At 33.3% G+C, this 22673-nt stretch overlaps 1 protein-coding gene across 2 annotated transcripts in view; it reads left to right on the top strand.

Annotated features, from left to right (window-relative positions):
* KIFAP3 (kinesin associated protein 3) overlaps positions 1-22273 on the top strand; it is a 190424-nt gene extending 168151 nt beyond the window's left edge. The window contains exons 20-21 of one of the 2 annotated variants that reach the window (XM_032389465.1): positions 17799-17867; positions 21821-22273. In XM_032389465.1, coding sequence (XP_032245356.1) covers positions 17799-17844 — 46 coding nt within the window. In that variant the 3' untranslated portion in view covers positions 17845-17867; positions 21821-22273. The remainder of the gene's footprint in view (positions 1-17798; positions 17868-21820) is intronic. The other variant, XM_032389464.1, reaches the window with a different exon arrangement.
* The last annotated feature ends 400 nt before the right edge of the window (positions 22274-22673 follow it).

Below are 22673 nucleotides of genomic sequence, written 5' to 3'. Positions count from 1 at the left end.
GTAAGTTGCTAAAAATGTATTAACACGCACATACAAAAAAAAGAAAAAATGTATTAACACATTAACTAATTAGTTCATTACTATTAAATTCTCTTAGGTACTTACTAGTTCATTAGGTTCTCCACACAGAATAATCCAGTCATATAAAAAAGGAGGATGAAATGAGTAAAATAATCTCAGTCTATAAGGGTTAATATCTCTTACAAACCATTTATTTAGCTAATTAACCAATGTAAATGTTTATATACATGATGCTATTATTTTATGCCTATACATGAATCCTCATATATTAGTATTACTTATCTTATTTGTTTAGACATTTTATAGAGACAGTTTCTTTCTAGCCTTGAACAAAGGCAAGGAAATTTGGTTCTGCTACTTGGACACTAATGATTTGCATTTCCCAAGGAGAATTGAATTAGGTTTTATTAGTAATTTGGGCCCATAACTTTTAAGGCCAGATTTTATTAGATTATCACACATCAGCATTAGCAAATTGTAAACTTTACTGAAATACAGAAATACAAGCCAAAATTCAAGGCTTAGAATCCTGGAAACTTGGGAAGATGTTTTATCCTAGAGAAATTATACTCCTAACTTGGAAAAATATTTTAAGTATTTACTTTCCTTTGGAAATTTAGAAGCAAGAGAAAAAGTTGGCAATAAAACTACCCTCGTTAAGTTTGTGGTAATTTTCAGTCTGGTGATCTGAGCAGAGTTTTTGGAGGCATACATGTTAGCTGTATATAAAGTCCAAAGATGCTCCCAAAGAAAACCAAATTTATTGTCACTTTATTTCGGACTTTTATTTAGATGAAATTCAGCATGACTGAGTCTATAAATTAGAAAAAAAGTAATCTGACTATGACTAGATCCTATAAAAATGTTAACACATCAATTATGGTGTAGCTTTGTACTAGAAGAAATGACGTTGGGAGTTAATCCAGTCATGACTAGGAAGTTAATTATATCACCACCTTTTAAGAGTGATTATCTAGTGTTAAAGTTTATACATTTTTTATATGTATTAATCACATTTTTGTTGACTCTGCAGATATATAAAAATTAGTTGTAAATTTAAATGGAAAGAAAGTAGAAAGTCCATCAGCAGATATGACTGCTTTTATGACATGCTCTTAGTTTCAAAAAAATGAGGTTTCTTTTTTAAGGGAATGGGATGTAAATTACCATTATAAAGCCTTGCTTAGTGACATTCTAATTAAAATAACAAAATTGTAAGCAATTTGTTTGATAAACACCACCACCCCCTCCAAAAAAAAAAAAAAAGAGAGAGAGAGAGAGAGGAAAACGCAGTATGTCATCTCTTATTTCCTATAAATCTGGATTTGGTGATATTGAGTTTACTCCTAAACTCAGAGATATTTTCTAATTTAAAGTTGATTTATTGTAGCTCATCTGTGTTTTGATTAACAGTGTGATTTAAGTATTCATGAACAATTGTTAAAAATTCCTTATATTAGAAATGTTAAATCAAATATTTTTTATTTGTTTAAAAAATATGAAGTCTAGAGCCTATAGGTTTTTAAACATAATATTAATTAATTCCCATATTTCCCATATTGCTCATAGTCCTTCCAGATGTGCTATTACAAATAGCTTACCCTTCATATATGAGCCATATGGGTTCTGTAAACTGATTTGCACTTATTTTGAATAGGAATTGTATAGATTGCAGATGAATTATTAAAGTATATGTATAATTGCCAAATAAATCTAAGAGCAAAATATTAAATTGTAGTAAATGAGAAAAGAATGTGCAAATGAAGACCTGCCTGCTTTAATAACTTTAGTGGTTACCTTCTCAGTTTCAACCAAAAGAAAAGAGTTGCCTTTTTAAAAAATTTTTTTGGTTATTGTGTTTAAAAAAAAAAAAAAAGGTCTATAAAACTGCTTACAGAAGTATCTAAGACAAAAACAAGGAAATATAATGTTCTAAACTCAGCCAGTCCAAACCACTTGAGCTGCTATGACAGCTCATAAAACTGAGAGTAGTTTTTAACTGGGCTCTGTTTTACATTGCCAAAGTGAATTTTCCTTGCAGGAAGTAGCCAGAGGGTTTATTTAGTTTCCAGTCCATGGCTTTGATCTTTCTGTACTGTCACATCTCGGGTTACATAGCCCTTTTTCACTGCAGTAAATCTGCAACAGTTAATGAGAATAAAATTTCCTCCTCCTTACTGATCGCATGCTGTTAAATGCCAAACCACAGCCAACTGCATATTTGCAAAATTTTAGCTACAATGTATGAAAACAGTGCAATCAATTTAATCTTGTTGTCTTTGTAATTCATTTTATTGGGCTTTCTTCCTTTTTAAGTGACCTACTTTATCAAGTAAGTGGTTGCAAAGCCAAATCTGGGAGAAAGATTTAGAATGTTAATAAACTGAAAGGCGAAAGGTGTGCATGTGTTGAGGAGGGGTGAAGAGGTGGGTGCACATGCATGTATACCACTATTGAGATTCAAATTGAGTCCCCTTTAATGCTTTTGAAATACCAAGCCTTCCTTTCTCTTCAAATAAAATAAGCTGATTTGTTATTACTTTGATTATATTGTATGTTCCATTTTAACATAAATTTTTACCTAATGAGTTTATTTAATAAGTCAGAACATTATTTTTCACTTTTGATTATAGAGAAGATTCTATAGTATTTAGTGGAATTTAAAGGATTTCAAAAAAGTTGATCTCTATATTATAAGAGCTGTTCTCAAAGTAAAAACTTTTTTTAAAAGATTTTATTTATTTATTTGACAGAGAGAGACACAGAGAGAGAGGGAACACAAGCAGGGTGAGTGGGAGAGGGAGAAGCAGGCCTCCCATGGAGCAGGAAGCCTGATGCAGGGCTCCATCCCAGGACCCTGAGATCACAACCTGAGCTGAAGGCAGACGCTTAACGACTGAGCCACCCAGACACCCCAAAAATAACATTTTTATCAGCACCTACTGAACTATCTTAATCAAATGGGTCATACTTAGTAATATTATAAATATCTGTTGAGTAAACCAATGGAAATGCAAAATCACATTAAGCAAGCTGAATTTTATACATTATTAAATGTATATATCTGCATACTGAAGTATAATAAAATCTTATATTTTTTTATTTTCTTTTTTGGCTACAGTGAAATCTCAGTTGAGGCATTATTTGACTCAGTTAATATATGTTGTTAACTTTATTTCACTTACACCTTTAATCTTTTTGTCTGTCGTATTTTGTAGTTGGCAACTGGAATTTAATTTCCCTCCCAAGAAATTCACACTTAGAGGCCATTTTAGATGATAGCCATTGATAAATATACTCTATTAATACTATATGATTATATAGATCATATTTAAATATGTAAATATGATATATTATAAAATAAATTAGATAGAAAGAAAGCTGCCTTTAGTTTCTCACCATTGAAGTCACAGTTACTGTTATAGCCATTTGCTTTCACAGAGTAAGGCATTTCTACTCTCATAAAAGTAAAAATGTTGGGCATAATACCCATTCATTGATTTAGATCACTATCATAAAAACAATGACTAAAAATGTATTGAAACTCAGAATATTTCTAAATTGGAGAGGGAGGACCCACTTTGGGAAAAGTGCCAGTTGTTAGTTACCCCAATAAGAAAGGAGGGTAGGAAAGGAGTGGCTTGAAAATTTTAAACGGCCCTAGGCCTTTCCAGCAGGTGTTACATATAATGTAGAAATGTTGAACTTTAACATTTTAGTTTGTTCTCTTGGAATTACTGTGTTTTCCAATAAGCCTGTCTATGTGTACTTAAACCGCAACATCATAGTTTGCAGGTGAAAAAAATGATTGAGGCTGAAATAAAATTTTAGCCTCTGTATCTGGTAGGGAAGGCTGTTCTATAGTCTGTTGCTTTGTTTTTCTGCAACTTTAAATCTGCATCAGACCATTAGTCCATAACCCACTCAAAATTCTCTATTTGAAAGTCCACAGAAAATTTCTGCACAAAGTAAACATTAATTTTTTTTTAAAGATTTTATTTATTTATTTGACAGAGACACAGCGAGAGAGGGAACACAAGCAGGGGGAGTGGGAGAGGGAGAAGCAGGCTTCCCACAGAGCAGGGAGCCTGATGTGGGGCTTGATCCCAGGACCCTGAGATCACGACCTGAGCCGAAGGCAGACGCTTAACCGACTGAGCCACCCAGGTGCCCCAGTAAACATTAATTTTTTAAAAGTTTTTGTTGTTCTTTAAAAAAAATCTTAACTAAGTGAAGCTGCTCAAAAAAGTTTGTTTCTAGAACATGAACAGTCCGGTCCAGTTTTAAATGAAACTACTGGAAAGGAGTAGAAACAACACAGGCTTCAATACCATACCAGACTTAATCTTTATTCGAATTGTATTATTTGAAAAATTATTCTCTAAAATGGTTTCACATCTCTCTACAGTCAGATATGTTGATTAATAGTGATGGTATTTATGAAAAACATTTGCTGAGTGCCAGGCAGTATGCTGATTGCTGCTTATTACATTCCTTATCTAATTTAATCTTAACAGCTCAGGGAAGAAGACATTATTATTAAGAAAAGCAAAGCTTATTAAGTTAAGCAACTTGCCCATGGTTATCATTCCACGACTTAATCTCTTATTTTTACCCATCTTTTTTTCTCCCTTCTGTTACAATTAAGGAAGTGTCCTTTTTTTCAAAGTCCAGTCCGTTCATTTGCTCTGAATTCCATCCCTTCTTGCCTCCTCAAGGACTTCTTCCACGCCACCCTTCTTTCCCCTCTACTGGGTCAGTCCTGACAGTTTATAATCATAATCTGGAATCCCCCTAGTGAAATTCTCTTTGGCCCCACATCACATTTTACCTACTGCTCATTTCTCACTGTTTTCATGTAATACTCCTCAAAAGACTCCCATCTACCCTTCAGGTTCTCCAGTCTAGTTGAAATCACCAGTAACCTTCATAGTGCCAAGTCCAGTGGACGTTTCTTGTCTTTAACTCAGCTGTGTTTGGCACAGATGTCAAGGCCCTGCTTTTTGAATTCTCTTCTTTCATCTCTCAAGATACCCCATTTTTCTGATTTTCCACTGAGCCCTTCTCCATTCCTTTCCAGTGTTCTGTACTGGATATTCCTCTTCCTTTTCACCTTTTAACACTGCTTACTTCAGGGCTTTGGCTGTGTTCTCTATGACACCCACTACCTAAAGGATTTCATCTAGATTCCATGGCCTTAGATACAAACTATAACCTTATATTTTCAACTGAGACCTCTTCTCTGAGTACCAACCATTCCTGTCACTGTTTAACATATCCAGTTGAATGTTTCATAAAATCATCAAATGTAACTTTGATTTCCTACATGCAAATAGGTCTGTCCCCTAATCTCCCATCTCAGTGAATGTCACCATCATTCAGTAGGTCAAACCATAGACTTTGGAGTCTTTCTTGGTTCCTCCCTTTTCCTCAAATACTGCTTCCTCAAAGAGCCTTTTTCTGATGAAACTATCAAAGCAGCTCTTTCTCTCCCATCCTATAGTTACTGTTTTAACACCCTAATCATCTATTTTGTGGTTCACTTGTTTATAAACCTCCTTCCACAAGAATGTAGTCTCCAGAAGACCAGACTTTCTTATTCAATGTTGTTATCTACAGTGCCTGGCATACTCTAGTTCTCGGTACTTATTTGTTTAATAAATGAGTTATAAGGGTCAGAGCTGTTACTCAAACACATATATGTCTTACTCCATTTCCCATGCTGTATTTTATTTTCATTGTTAACTTTCAGTGTCTTAATTTTATATTTAATCTTTACTATTTCAGTAATCTTTCAAATGTACAATGCATAATATTTATTATATATGTAATTGATATATATATAATGTGCTTGTATTATAAAATTTGAGATAGGAGCCTATGCTATAGGAGAAAATTTTGAATAACATATAAAAGATAAAAACTGTCTTTTGAATTGCAGTATTTTATACAGATAAAGATGCTTGCCTTTGTAGTTAGGATTGAATTAAGAAATTCTTAGTACCCATGTATTATACTACTACGTATCTATTTGAATCTACTAAGAAATACTCATCTATACTGATGTAAGCATTCTCTACCATAAAAAAAATTATTGCCAAAAGGGATATTACAAGTTTTACATTAGTTTTCATTACCAAATAGCTTATGTTCTGTTAGAAACAAATTCTATGTCATACTTAAATTGAATAAAAGGGGGTTTCTTTGATATTTCTTTCCTATTACTGGGTCTTAAATAATGACCTGTTGGTAATCAGTAAATCAGAAGTATAGCATATATGCTGTTGGAGGTTATTTTGTTATTTCCAAAAGATACCTTTAACTTTTATTTAAAGAAATTTAATGAAATTATAGAGTAATGACAAATGAAATTAACTTTATAGAGTATAAAATAAAGATATAGTCAAGGTAAGGGTGTGCATTAAATGTTTTAATACTTAAATTTTCCTTTACTCAGTAACCTTTTTAATTGACAAGCACTTGAATGGGCTCTAGAGATATAGAGATCAGTAAGAATTAATCACTTTCCCTTTGAGAAGCTTATGGTTCAGGGTTAAAATATAATTTTTTGAGATGTTATTCTTTATAGCAACTTTTTTTCTTTGAAGACATTTAAGGGTAATGTGTTAGCAGACCTAGAAAGGGAATTAATGAATTAATACTAAGTATATTGTCAGTATTTGGACATGGTTGGTCTAATACATTTTTAGGTTATTCCCACACCTTGATTAAATAAATAAATGAATAAATAAATGAATAATAAATTTAATTGATTAAACTGATTAATAAATTTAATCATTAATAAATGATTAAATAAATGAATAAACAAATGTATTATACATTTCTGAATTATACTTAATCTTTAGAGGACACAGAATTAATCTTTAGAAAAGAATGCCACTCGGGCGCCTGGGTGGCTCAGTCGTTAAGCATCTGCCTTCAGCTCAGGTCATGATTCTAGGGTCCTGGGATTGAGCCCCACATCGGGCTTCCTGCTCAGCAGGGAGTCTGCTTCTCCCTCTCCCACTCCCCCTGCTTGTGTACCTGCTTTCTCTCTCTCTCTCTCTCTCTGTCAAATAAATAAATAAAATCTTTAAAAGAAAAGAAAAGAATGCCACTCCATCTTAATAAACAGTTTTTTAAGAGTATGCTATTTGGAGTATTGCAATTTCTTAACTTCCATTACAAAAAATTATACACCTTTAGTATTTTTTTAAAGAGAAAAAATCAGATAATCTGATGATGTTATATGTCAGTTATATCTCAAAGCTGGAAAAAAATAAAATTAAAAAAATTTTAAAGATGTGATGAATTTTCTTAGATAACAAAGCAAATAGAGTGATAGATTCAGATATTTTCGCATTTTAAGCTAAGCAGTGCAATACTTGACAAAGAATCACATTATTATTGAAATACAACCTCTTGAATTATATAGGCTGTTTAATAAAACATTATACTTTGATGGTCTGGTAATTCCCTAGAATTTAATTACTTCATAGAACAATAAGCACTTTGGAAGGATTAGTCCAGATAGCAACTTGATGTGGCTCTGTAGTAGAGACAGTGCCTCTTTACAAACATACCAGTGTCCTACAAAACATAATTTGAATAACTGCAAGGTTTGAGGAGAGCCATTATATCAGAGTTTGATGTGAATGTTGATTTCTGATGCCTCCCATCTCATGAGCAAAGGTTTACTGAGTAGAAACCTTTCATTTTACATAGTAGGTAGGTGGGTAGGTAGGTAGGCAAGCAGATAGATATTCCCAAGGGAACATATGACACTACATTTTAGTCTTTGAACTTCTTTTAACATTGACATTGTTGATGTCAATTTTAGTAATAGGAAATTATTTTAGTAATAGGAAAGAAATTTTAGTAATAGGAATTTTAGTAATAGGAAAGAAATATCAAAGAAACCCCCTTTTATTCAATTTAAGTATGACATAGAATTTGTTTCTAACAGAACGTAAGCTATTTGGTAATGAAAACTAATGTAAAACTTGTAATATCCCTATCATTGACTATTGATGAACTCTCAAAACTTTTAATTGAGAGTTTTAGATTACAAAGATTTGTATCAGGTTTTCTCATTAAAAAAAAAAAAAGGGCAGTAAACTTCCATTGGTGGTTATTTGGAAATGGAGGAGATGTCTGGAGTTAAGGAGATTAATTATAGACTATAATCCTGTAGATTATAATCCTGTAGGAATTTTAGGTCAATATGCAGTCTTTCAGTAGTAGCCCAAACCACTTGGTAATCTCATAACTGCTTAGTGCCTTCTATTAATTAAATAGCTCAGATCTACTTTGAAGAGACAAATGGGACAGTCTGTAGTGGAATCAATTTTCAAATGTTGCTTTGTTTTTATATTTCAGAAGAATGATTAGTAATTTTCTAAACTGCATATACTTTAATAGTTAATTGTAAGTAAATGTAAAATCTGTGTATGTCTATGTTGGTTTTTATGGAAAAGCTACATATTTCTACAGTCTCATTTCAGACTAGAGAGGCACAATCAACAGATGCTTTCTTATGTCCTTTGAGTTAAAAATTATAAAATAGCCTTTTGAATAGACTCATAAACAGGGCCATAATTAATGATTTCCTGAATATCTTCTCTTTTGTGGGCATAAATCTGTATTATATTCAAGTAATATCATATAAATTGAGCCTCTTTTCTTTGTTTATCTTTTTTTAATTATAATTATGTTATGTTAATCACCATACATTACATCATTAGTTTTTGATGTAGTGTTCCATGACTCATTGTTTGCGTGTAACACCCAGTGCTCCATGCAGAACGTGCCCTCTTTAATACCCATCACCAGGCTAACCCATCCCCCCCAACCCCTCCCCTCTAGAACCCTCAGTTTGTTTTTCAGAGTCCATCGTCTCTCATGGTTCGTCTCCGCCTCTGATTCCCCCCCCCTTCATTCTTCCCTTCCTGCTATCTTCTTCTTTTATTTATTTATTTATTTTACTAAAGTTAATACATCCCAGTTTTTCAGAAATTCTTTCCATTTCAGGTTTTTCCAGCCAAAAACAAAGCACTTTCATTTTGGCCTGTCAGAAATTAAAAGACAATACAGTCTTAAAAAGGAATCCAGATTTGTGTTGGCAGTATCAAGTGGCTAACTTAGAGCCCCTCAAATGTGAAAGGATGGGAGGAGGCCTCTATGAACATAGTTAGGCAAGTACATTTTTAAATTGCAACTGTAACCTAAAAATTACATCTTTTCAAATGGTTACAAGAAACCCCATAAAGCTTTATTTACGTGGGTGTTCAAATATCATGCTAAGACCTTTTTGGGGATGGTAAAAGACCAGGAATTCTTTAAAGTCTTAAAAATTTAAAAAAAAAAAGTTTTCTGGGTTTTAGGGGCTTTATAAATATTGGACTATTGTAATTTAACTTGTTCTCTGTATACACTAAAGGGAAAAAAGAAACTATTACAATTTCTTACAGTTGCATCTTGCCTTTTTCCCCTAAAGTCTTGAGGGTGGGGAGTACTATTTGCCATCATCAAGTGAACACCATGGTCATTTTAAATAAGTCAATTTGTAATCTTTCCTTGTCCTACATACTTGAAAAAACTAACATAGATATACCTATATGCTAGTTTGAAGTATTGCCTAAAACCTTATACTGCCTTATAATCTCAAAAATGTATGGTTGGTGCATTCCCATCTCCCTGAAGATTTCTCCTCATAGTTGCCCAGCTTTGCTTATAAGTCCCACATTGTCAGGTTGGCACAACCCCAAGATAATGGACATCACAGAATGAAAATACCCTAAACACACGCATGACCTGTGCCCTTTTCAAACAGCAGTAAACCTGAGTACAGAAATGTGTGCAGTTTGGGAAGTGATGATTTGTGTGGAATAACTAAAAACCTTACCCTTGATTTACTACTTTCAAAATAAACTCACTGAATATAAAATAAGGTAAAGAAGCATATAAAGAGACATTCCTGGTATTTTTCATTCCTACATGTGTTGTATCATTTGCATCAATCATGATATAGAATCTGAAGGGTTTTGATTGAATAACCTTATTTATACAAGCAGTCTAGTCTCACTATGGTAAAAGGAAGATATGATTGGCCATGGCATTATTTTAGTGCAATAACAATTAGTTGCCTATGTGTAGGCATAAATCTCTATGAATTATGTAACAGCCCTATAAAAACAAACAGAAAGCATGTGTAAGAAGCATGCCAAGTATGATAGAGTATCTCTTAACTGTCTAGATTTTATGGCAGGAGCCAGAATTTCATAAGTATTTTTAGGGAAGGCTCTATCATTTTCATATGTCATAACAATAACAACACCAAATATATAGGAGTCTCTGTACTGTTCTTGTAAGAGACTTGGAAGTATAATAATCTCAAGGCAGATGTTAAAAGGGATAGCCATTATTCTTATTTTACAAAAAAAAAATTATGACAGTTACAAATATAGACTGTAACAAGTTATATCATTAGAAGCAGAAATCATATCCAGATATTCTCGTTTTGAGGTCATTGCGCCCCACTAACTTTAATAAAATTCAGGAGTTGTTGATAAGTTCATACTTAAGTTAGTTTTGCTAATAAACATAATTTCCAATTCTTAAATTAAGGGAGAAAAAATGTCCATGTATGTCAGTAATAGAGAAAAAAAAGTATGCTGTTTTCTTATATTGCTTTAAAAATAACTTTAAAATATGGTAATAGGGTATAAATTGTTAGAATCATATACTTATACATTCCAGTCTACACTGAATTTGCTTGGTATCAATGCAACATGTGCCCAAAGGTGCTTGGCCCCATTCTGTGAAGATGATACAGAAATACCTTGTTTTGTCATCAGAAGATTACAGTCTGGTTAAACAGAATGACTTCAATCAGTCCATATCTTGACAATCTAAAATTGGCCTTAGACAAAAGTAGAACGTGAACTCATTTTTGTTTTGGTTTTGCAGACCCATAATATAACAAATGTATTTTCAAGGACAAGAGAGCTTATGAAATTTAAAAGTAGAGATTTACTTTAGTACCTGTTCTTCTAGTGATAAAATGCAATGTTGAATATTCTACAGTATACTGAGATTTTTAATGCTCTAGAGGACACTAAATAACTGAAATATTTATCTGACCTGTAGTGATTACTGAAATTACTGAATTAGTGGCTGAAAGTATTTATATAACACTGCCCAAAATAGATGCCTTAAAATATCATAATAATGTAAGGCAATGCATTTTAGTTGTATAATTAATATTATAAATATTACTTTGGATCAAATTTTCACACTTTCATGCTTAGCTATTCACTTTCAGTTTATTTAAGTATAGTTTCTATTATCCATACTTGTGCCCTCAATTTTAGAAAAATACCGCTTGGTTTGATTTTAGGTACCAAAATAAGTCTTTACTTATCAACCAGCATTTTATTTTTATTAGCCTAAAAATTATTGAGACGAATAAGTAGACTATGACATAAATTGGAAACTTTACATTAAGCTTCTTATATTTGATAAGATTTTTGAGATTGGTTTTTTTATAACAAAAACTTATCCACCTCTTATGTAAAGTAGTAAAAGAAAGTGAAAGCTTTTAAAACTATATCAAAATATCCTCAAACTGTACTATTTATTTAAGGATTTGTCAGACAAGGTTTTAACAGAAGCTTAATGTTAACTTTTTATTTCTGAGAGAGTGGTATATTGCATTCATGCTAGATAGCCATATTTACTCTGTGTCCGTATGTCAGATTTCTGTCTGTTTCATAAAGAAAGGTGGGGAGTTGATATAGTCCATTTTGCATAGTACTCATGATAATTTTAGATTCTCTTCCATCTCTTGAACTTGTTCATTTTGGTAATATATTATCACTTTAAGAGTCTGAATGATGCTTAAATTACAGTAACTGAGCCTGAAAAGTTTATAGTACTAGTATTAATTTTTGAAATATGCTCAAGGTCTTAGACTTTGCAGCATGTTTAGTTTCTTTTCATTTCTTATTAGTATTTTTCAGTACTTAATAGTCTCCTGCTCCCACCTCCAACAAGAACTTCTCTCTGTTCAACATCAGAAACATTTTCCTATTTGGCATGTGCTTTCTAGTTCCCCAAGCAGTATAAGCAAATTGGAAAGTTCAGCTGTCATTCTTGGAAGGTCATAGATCACACTAGCAGCCTGAGTAATCCAAGAGGTTTTAAGTATCATAGCATTTAGTTTAAAGTGAAATTTGCTCTGACAGGGCTGGCAGACCAATAGGAAAAAGAAATATTTGTGCTTGGAGAAGTGCATATGTAGAGACCAAGAGTATAACTGATGGCTGGAAGTGATTTCAGTCTAAAAAAACAAATCATTAAGAGAGTGCATAGGGGTAAAATACACAGTTCATATTTTAAAGAGTCTCAAAATGAACCAGCAACTAAGGTTAGCATTACATAGTAATTAGCTGTGGTGTTCAGGCTTTAACTCACTCAGTACCAGACAGTATGGTTAAACTATCACTGTGAAAACATTGCTACTTATGTTATATTCTCTACTTTAAGCCTACAGCAGTAATTTTTGTACCTTAAAAAACCAAGGTATTATGACAGATTATATAAATGTTGAACCAGTAACAGACAAACAATTATTCAAAGGAGGTGCTAATGACTCAGTTTATTGACCTAGGGGTTACTTAAGCAGCTCAGTAAGTTCCCTTAACATTTGGTGGTATGAAATGAGGCATTGCTTGATATTATAGAACTGCCAGTTTCACGAAGTCCTTGCACTTAATTGAAGAAATGTAAGTTAAAGATGACTAGATGGTACACTTTCATTAAAAGAATTATTATAGAAAGTTTGAGACCATTATAGCTTTGAGTAAATATCACTTCAGCTTGATAATCACATCTGACAGCTTCCATTAGGTACCTATGAGAGTATTTTTTCTGTTAATTGCTACAAATTAGGAAAAAGGAAATATCTTCTCATGGCTCCAATTATTTCTTTCAAGTCATTGTTCTCTTCAAGCAAGCCAGTTCTGAGTCACAGGAGTACAAGGTTGATATATTCTTTTCTTGAATGTGCAGGGCAGAATAATAAGAGTGAAATGGAAAGGACTTCCAGCAAGATGGTAAACTGAGCTGGCTTAGAAGTGCCCCCATATAGATATATAGAAAAGATGGATAAAATGTAACAAAAATTTATAATTCATGGCCAGATTCACAAAGATAAGAAATGTACCAAGTCACACACACTAACCACCCACAAGAATATATTGAACTAGATATAGGTTATATAGTATAGGAAAATGAAACTGAATTCCCTGAAGCCTGGAACTTCCATGGGCTGCCTTTTTCTCATCATTGAAAAAAAGACTAGATAATCTTAATTCACAAGCCTGGAAAAGTGACAAAAACTTATCTTCTGCCCCAAGACCCTAGGTTAGGAGGATAGTCGTCCAAGGGAAAGAGAAATCACAAGCTTTCTCAATGTGCATGAGTGGGTTCAGAATTTATTCATCTAATTCAGGGAACCCCAAATCAAGAAATTATCCTTAAAATTGTTCCAGGACAAGACCCCGGGGATTCCTGGGGTCTTGATATAAACAAATACAGAACCTCTCTGTAGAAATATTTCCAAGTTCAAGGGCCAACAGACAGGCAAAAATAAATGAATAAATTAAAAAACCTGAAGTTGAACACAGTAAAAAATTGTAAAGCTCATGAAGAAAGGACTGTCATGAAGTTGAATTGTCAGGAACAACAGTAAGAGAGGATGCCCAAGAACTAGAGTTAATAGAAGAGTCTCAATTACACTATAACATTTTTAAAAATAAAAAGGAATTTAGAAAATTCATGCAATGGTATAATATGAAAAAGTGCCAACTATAATATCTCCACATAAAAAAATAAAATAGCCCCTGGAGATGGGTTAAACAACAGATTAAGATGCATTATAAGAGAAGTGTGAATTAAACGAAATTAGAGGAGCATCAGTGAAATGGAATTTCTTTACCATTTGGAATAAATCAGTGACTATTTTACACATGCTTCTTCCATCATTACTACAAATTAGTTTTTATCTGAAGCATCTTAGTATAGTAACTAAATTGAAAGGATCTGTCCCCAAGGTGGTATATACCCCCTTAGAACTGACAGATGTCTTTAAAAAAATTTTTTTTAATAAATTCCAGATGAATGCTCTAAATACAGCCTCCCACTGCTCATATCACTTGCCCTTGATTTTTGGAAAAATATTACTTGGTTTGATTTCACTAAAATGTGATTCTTTAAGATTCATTAGCCATTTAGTTTTATCATAATAAAAGGAAAATTGATACTCATGTATATAAAAGATTAAGAATAAAAACAATGAAAAATGACAGCTAAACTTGATATATATCAGTAAAGCTCATCAAAAGACTACTTAATTGTGCTCATCTACTCACTAATACAAAGGCTCAAGTTCAATAAGTAACACCCTTCAGCAACCTAAAATAAGTATGTATTACGTACAAATTTATAGAAACAAGATGCTTTTGACAGGTTCAATGAAAATTTTAGAAGTTGTCGTATAGTTGTAGTACCTTAACAAGCACATGCATTACATCTTTCCATGTCCAAGATGATCAGCATCTTCCATTTTCATAGGCCCCCACATTCACAAAACTTTTTTGCATGTGAATATTCCTATTTAGCTCTAACTAAATTATTTCACATTTGTAAGAGGAGAACACTGAGTATATGAGAAAGCAATGGAAACCACATTCTGTCAATGTTAAATATGCTCAAGAGTTTAAATTTGATAAAACTTGCTTTAAAACTTTGTAAATCGTACTCAGTGATAAGACAAGCTCTCCATCTAGTGGTTGGTTTATAAATTACAAGCATTTAGATCTCAATTTAAGACATCTAATGATAGGTATAATTTTATAGGCATCTCATTCTATCTATACTTCTCTTGTTACTATGTATAAGAATTTCAATAAAAAATGTTCTCTTCTGCCAGAATAGTTCAGCCCTACCTATTGAATACAAAGGGGAACTACTTCTACAGTCTGATTTCATCTACCTGGAATACCACAGCCTCTTAGTTATTTGATGAAGCGTACAGTAAAGGGACAAAATTGTTTCATTCCAATTAACTATAACCTCTAAAATTTCAGCCAGTTTTGAAATTCTTTCCCTTTATTCTCAAATGGTAAAAGTGTAGGGACGCCTGGGTGGCTCAGTTGGTTAAGCATCTGCTTTCAGGGCAGGTCATGGTCCCAGCGTCCTGGGATCGAGTCCCACATGGGGCTCCCTGCTCAGAGGGGAGCCTGCTTCTGCCTGCAGCTCCTCCTGCTTTGTGCTCTCTCTCTCTCTCTGGCAAATAAATAAATAAATAAAATCTTTTTTTAAAAAATGGTAAAAGTATAACTAAAAAACCCATTTCAAAAGAGAAAAGATACCATTTTTGTCAGGAAAGGTAGCATATTTGATTGTTACCTCTGCCGTTACCTTACAGGCTCTCATTACTTCACACACGGACAGCCATAAATTCTCTTAAATGTTCCCTGTGCTTTTGTCTCTTAACACCCGTAGTTACCACAGTTATCTTGGTAAAACACAGAAGTAAGTTTTTCCCATTTTTAAAAAGCAGAGACAACTCTCCAAAAGTGTATAGTTAGCATGGCATATGAAGAGCTTTCAAAATCTAGTCTTAACCTCCATTTCTCGCCTTATCTTCTGCCACTTGCTTTCACTATAAACCTAAGACTTTAAGCATAACAAACCAGTTGCTGTTCTTTAGCTCCTTCTCTCTCTTGCTCAGGCTGCCACATTAGGAGTTCTCTCTCTTCACCTCTGAAGTCCTGCTTGTCCTTTTAGATTCATCCATTCATACAATAAAATACTTTTTGAACGACGGTTCCATGTCAGATACAAAGCTAGCTGCTAGTGATAGAGCAATTAATAAGACAGTGACAGTCTTTACCCCTTTATGGTACTTATACTTTCATAGAAAATAAAGTAAAAAGATATATAAATAAAAATAGATATAGTCAGGAAGTGACAGATGCATTAAAATAAAAGTATTTTCGGGGCACCTGTGTGGTACAGTTGATTAAGTGTCCGACTCTTGGTTTCAGCTGAGGTCATGATCCTCAGGGTCGTGAGATTGAGCCCCGCATTGGGCTCCGCACTCAGTGCAGAGCGGGACTCTCTCCCTCTCCCTCTGCCCTTCCTGCCACTTGCTCGCTCACTCTCTCTCAAATAAATAAATAAATCTTTAAAAAAAAAAGTATTTTCTTTAAAGACTTTATAGCACCCTAGATTCGTTTGTAACAATATATACATACCTCTAATATACTCTCACCTTATATTAAATATCTGTTCCTCTTCTATTCTTCTGTAGTAATTTATAAATGTACTAGGGTAATACAACATGTTATGGGAATTTTGTTCCATGTTTAGTTGCCTCCAATCCATGGTCAAGAACCATGTCTTATTATTGCCTTCCCAGTACCACATTTTTTTTTTAACATTGACTGTCAACACTATACATAACACATTGTAGGAACTCATGTACTATTTGGATGGATGGATGGATGGATGGATAGAGAGATACAAAGGATCCATTACATTGCACTACTACAGTTTCATAATACTAAATTTCTCATGACAAATTATAGTTAAGCTGAAATTATTCTGATGATCAATTTATAATCTTAGGAAAATAAAAATACTGATTTTGATTCTATGATCAATATATTGGAGCAATTGATAAAAAGAATGAACTGTTCTAGAAAGCTATTATAGGATCATTTCATGCAGCTCTATAATATCCTGGAAGGCTTCCTCTGAAGAAAGTTAGCCTATGTTAAGTCCTTTCACTTGATAATCCCAAAAGAATTCCAGCCTTCAGTATTATCCTATGGATCACAAAGATAGGTAGTTAATAAGAATCACTACCCTCTATCAATACAAATATATTTATAAATATAAATATTGTCATAAAGGTTTTTATTTTAGGGAGAATAGAATTCCTAAAGAAAGACCCAAACCAAAAAGATGAAATTCAACGTGAAAATGTGTATACACAGACACACAACTACACACACACATACACATTCAATGTGAGCCATTTTGTAGTAAGGACTCCTTGAAAAATTTAAGATCAATGCATTTTTAGCCTACATTATTAGAGAGTTAGAAACAGGATCTCATTATATTCTATGCTGGTTTCAGACCACATAATAAGTACAGTATCACATTATTTTCACTTCTTCATTTTAAGATAAAAATTGAAAAATATCAAAGTTAGAGAGCAAATGAGATGGTAAACTTTCTAGAGAGCATGTCATGAGGATTGATTAAATGAAAGTTGTGAAATAGCCATATTAAAGAAGAATTAGATTTCTTTTGTGGTTCCAGAGGGTAATTCTAGATTTCAGATCAAGATAAAGAACTTTCTAATAGTTTGATGGGCCCATAAATGGAATGAACTGCCTTGTGAGCATTCCCATTTATGGAGATGTTCTGCAAAGAATTCAATAGACCCGGTCAAGGATGTTGTGAATGGAAGCATAGTCTAGATTATTTCTAAAAATGTTTCCAAGTCAAAGATTCTTTGAACCTATGATAAGAGAACTTGGCTTGAATTTACTTTTTATTTATTTTTTGTAACATCCTCTAATATATTCATTATTTGCTCTGCATTCATTTTGCTGACTTGGGAATTCAATGAAGATAAAGAGTTGTGTTGCTTTTACCTAATTTTAATAAAATAATGATAATACTTTTCACTTATGCAGCACTTTTCATCCAAGGATTTCAAAGTGCTTTACAAATATGCACTAATTAAGCCTCACAAACAGCTAGAGGTAGGTGATTTTCTTCCCTCTCTACAGGAATGTCAACTCTGGCACAGAAGTCCAATAAGAGCCTCAGAGTGCCTAGGATTCTTTACTGGCTGCCATTCCCTTTGTAATGTGCTGCATGTGAAGTATCACTTGTCATGCCTGGATTTCTTTTTCTCCCCTCTCTGAATTACTGCAAGTTTAGAAATACAATGAATGCTGTTAAAAATTTGTTTGAAGCCTTGTCACTATTATAGAAAATTCTGTCTCCTGCTTGCTGAATGCTAATTAGATTTCCAAATGTTTGTTTAAAGATAAAATCTAGATGTGATTTTATATTTGTTGTTGAATTTTAAATATAATTTTTTTACTCATGAAGAATTTGTCATTTTCCTTTCTAGGTACCCCCAAATCACTGTTCTTGGGACATAAAACTTAGTAGCAGAAGGATTTGGGGGCCTTACCTTTCCTGGTTGTCTTTTCACAACAAACAGGAACCATTTTCTTTGAACTAGAAATATATAATTTTAAGAAGAGATTGCATTTTGTTATGTTTGCTAATTTAAAGGTAAAAAAATGATATCTAGACATTGAGGATGATGGTTAAATGAGACTACATAGTCCTATTTTAAAAGTGGTCTAGTAGTGGTATATTCTGATCTAGAGGGACACACCCTTTCTGTGTAGGTTAGGAGTACCAGGAAGAAAATATGTACATATGGAGACACACATGCAGTGTTAGATTAAATTCCAGTATAAATAGCCAAATGTACAAACTCTCATCTGAAGGAGAACGGTCACACAGGGTAAGAGCTCAGCTTCCCTGGGTTCTTGGGGTTCCTAGTGGGGGCCCGCCAGTGCCTTTGTACCGTGTGCTCTAAGTCCTTAGTGGATCAAGAAAGCAGAATTTTTGCTGCCACACTTCCCTCTTACAGTCACGGTTTCTACCCCTTACATAAAGAATCTATCTGCTCCTGCTTAAAGGAAAACTCACTATTTGACTCTCCTCATTTTGAACCAGATTCAACATTAACAAGGCTACATCTTTATTCCAAGGAAGAAAGTACAACAAATGTCCCCATATCCCAAAAGAATATCTATCTGCAGGTTTCAGCATCCTGAAAAGTCCAGTTTCACCTCTATATTAGAACCAAATGAGAGATTAAAGAATCAAGCTAATCTGTTTCAGAGTGAATTTTATTTAAAAGATATTAATTGTGTAGATATAGGTGATCTTTCATAATACAAAAGGACCGAGGACTTACATCAAAGCACCATCCAAACTGGTCATAATGTTTCAGACCTTCTTTTCTTTAAACAGCAAGTTCATCTGTGATACATGATGGATAATTACAGAAAAACTCATCTTAAGAGTTTCTATTTTTTCTCCTTAAATTGTTTTCCCAAATGATATCTATGGAAGTTCAAAAAAATTTGGCCTGAACACACAGATGTCTCTGGGTGAACTGTTGACTGCATAAATAGAACTTTATTACAGTAAACTTGCAGGCTCAGAAACTCAAACTCATCAGTGTTCAAGGTTTGATCCTACTTTAATTGACTTGGGGGTGCCAGTTCTTACCAACAATGTGACTAACAAATTTTTTAAAAAACAGCTGAATATCCATTTGTCAATTTACATCAGGCAGATTGGTTAATGTCTAAGTTTACCCTTTTCCATTGTCAAGCCACATAGGAATACGATAATCGGAAGTTTGCCTATCAGTCATAGAAATAAAATACAGTTTTGCAGTTTGAATGTACAATGACCTCTCAGAACCTTTTTTAAGACCCATTCCTCAATGAGGACAAGCCTGCCAAAATGGTCAGATATTCCTTATAGTGTTATAGGTCATCCCAAGGAATTGCTTGGGTTGGTTACCAACAATTGCCTCTGAGGAGCATCTTGTTCTGTGCCAACATGGCTGACAGTTTCCCTTCTGAGGATTCTCTTCTTCTTTTAGATAGAACTACAGTACTATTGTTGTGAGTTCCTCTGTAAGATGTTCTGTTTTTAAGGTGCCTTTGCATGTTTCTTTACTGATCTACTTTGCCTCTTGTTCCCAAATTCCTGAAAGCCTCTAGATTGAGAAAGACAAAATTAACTTGAGTTCAACCTAAGTCTCCTGCTATTCAGCCTGAGAAGAGATGCTAAAAAATATAAGCAGTGTCCAAAGGCAGGCAGTAAGTAGATGAAAAAGGAAGGAGTTGAAATTCATAAGCTATACAATCAACCTTTACATAATTGAGAGTTGTTTGGATACATGAGTATTTGTTAGCCTTAGTGCTTCAGGAGAAAAATGTCAACAGCCAACTTTTCCTCTAATTTTAAACTGATAAGGTGTATCTGAGTTCATGGGCTGCGTTACTTTCTGAAACCTCTTTAAAGCTGCCTCTAGAGCAATGTTTCCCTTCATTATAAAATTAAAATTTCTTCCCAGGAGACCAAAGTAGGAAGGACATGCCTATATTTTGCCATTTCAAAATAAAATTCAGACTTAAAAATTTCAACCAACTTTTAGGAATTATAAACACAGTTTTTTATTTAGAAGGTGCCCAAAAAGTTTGTTTTCTTCAGGATCACTCACTAACAAGTGCTAACGTAAAACTTATATCTCAGAAAACCCATTACCCTGAGCCGTGGATTTACATGAATAATATGCCCTATATGTATTATAGTTACTTACATTTAGTATTTAGTCCTATCTCAGTACACACATGGCCATGCATGCACATACTTACACAAATTATTTAAAACCTTAACATTTTAATAGTTACTTCTATTGTGTTTTAACTTAATCTTATTTTGAGTTGTGAGAGGAAGTTAGTGCCTATATAATTTTTAATCATATTGAGATTTTGCTGATAAAGAAAAAGTATCTTTCCATCTAGTATACTCTGAAATCTTAAAACATTTAAATATATTTATTTTTTCGAAGTTTATGTTTCTCCGTTATAAATTGTTTCCTTTGATTGGAAATAAGCTCACTAGCATTCACTGCATGAGCTATGCATGAGCATGTCATAGCTTCCATCTTTGCCCGGCAAGATAAATCTCTTGTCATTTTGCTAAGTGTTGGATAATTGTCTGATCCTTAAAAAGTGCTTTGGAGAACAGATTTTCTTCTAAATTTATTAATAGATGAAAGAATAATTTTTTAGAGTAAAGTTTATCCATGCTTCAAATATCTTTATAACTCTGAAAGTTATCTTTAGGCTTCTGTTATTTCCATAGAATAAACTGAAACAAAATTTATAATTATCTTGCTGTCATTCAAAAGAAACATGTACAATTTATTTGTTTTGTTTTATTGAGGAGTCAGAGAAGAATTGCAGATCAAATCTGGCTAACTTAAATATTGTAAAAATCCTTGTCTTATTCTTTCAGTTTAGGCTTATAGTATGATTTGGCCCTAATTGAGAATTTACTGCTAAAATTCAAAATGTGTGTCCTTATTAATAATACTATATCTTCATATGAAAAAATGATCTTATTATAAATAACAAAACTCATTTTACTACAGTTTTAGTTTTATTATTCCCTAGCAGTGTATTACTGATACTTGCTAGCACATAAAATCTTTTCATATTCTGGCATAAAAGCCATATATGAATGTAATTTATTAAAAGTTTTCTGATCTGTCCTCCTCTTTGTCTTGAATAGTACCTGATGACAGAGGTTTCCAACATTTTTAACACATTGTTAGAAGTAAATATTTATTATGCACATATTTGTGGCTATATTAATATTATACATATTATATATATATAACATAACGTATACGTGTATATTTCATATATATATATGTGTGTGTGTATACAAACACACACAAGAAAAAGGCCTAATGATAGCCACATAAATCACTTTTGCTGCTAGGAAGAGAATCCTGGAGGTGTAAAGTTCCCAGCCTCCTCTTGGCCTACATTGTGGATGGGTGATGAGCAATATAACATATCATTCCTTTTTCTCTTTTCAGCCTTGGAATGGATGGCTTTGGCCAATCAGTTGGTATTCTTGGACGCCCTGCCACAGCTTATGGATTCCGCCCTGATGAACCCTACTACTATGGCTATGGATCTCGATAAAGTCACACCTTTCCATGTGTACTCTCAACTTAGAAGAAATCTGTGTGGGTTGGGTTAACTTTGAATCTTGGCTAATAATGCATGTTGATATTATTGTGGGTCTGTGTTTTTTTTTTCCATGCTGTTAGCTACAAATTAACTCTGATCCCTCTGTCCTCTGTTAAGTACAGTTGATGTTTGACACTGTTCACTGCATCTTGATGCTGAATAACATTTCCCATGTTATTCAAAGAGACACAAAAGTAAATGCTGAAAAGCAACCAGACTGGAAAACAAACACTACATTATGTACATTAAGTGACTAATTTAATTTCTATTAAAAAGAAGGATAAAGTACAAACGAATTAGCGAAAGTCATGTGTTTCTATTTAATGTGTTTCATTAGGAGTTTCATGCTTATATAGGGTGCATATGAATTTTCTTTTTCCCTGCCCTTTTTCCCCCCTTGTAAGCCCTTGAGTATTTCATGTGATGTGTGCTACTTTAAAATTTATAAAAAGAGTATCACCTTTTTTTTTTCCATGCCATCTGCCTTTTCAGGGTTGCTTCCCAAAGTGAACTAGTTTTCAGTTAACAATGGAACATGTGCCATAGATTATGTTACATATGCGTAGAGTCTCTTCAGCAATTTGAATTCTTGTCTTTCTGATTTTAGGTAGAAAACCTGAGACATCTGTTAGTGCACATGAAACTAGATTCATATTGGGTTTTTAGATTTTATTATTCATGAAATCTAAAATATGG

Source organism: Phoca vitulina, unplaced genomic scaffold, assembly GCF_004348235.1.
Source record: "Phoca vitulina isolate PV1807 unplaced genomic scaffold, GSC_HSeal_1.0 scaffold54, whole genome shotgun sequence".
NCBI classification, from domain to species: domain Eukaryota; kingdom Metazoa; phylum Chordata; class Mammalia; order Carnivora; family Phocidae; genus Phoca; species Phoca vitulina.
This window is presented reverse-complemented; position numbering and strand designations above follow the sequence as displayed.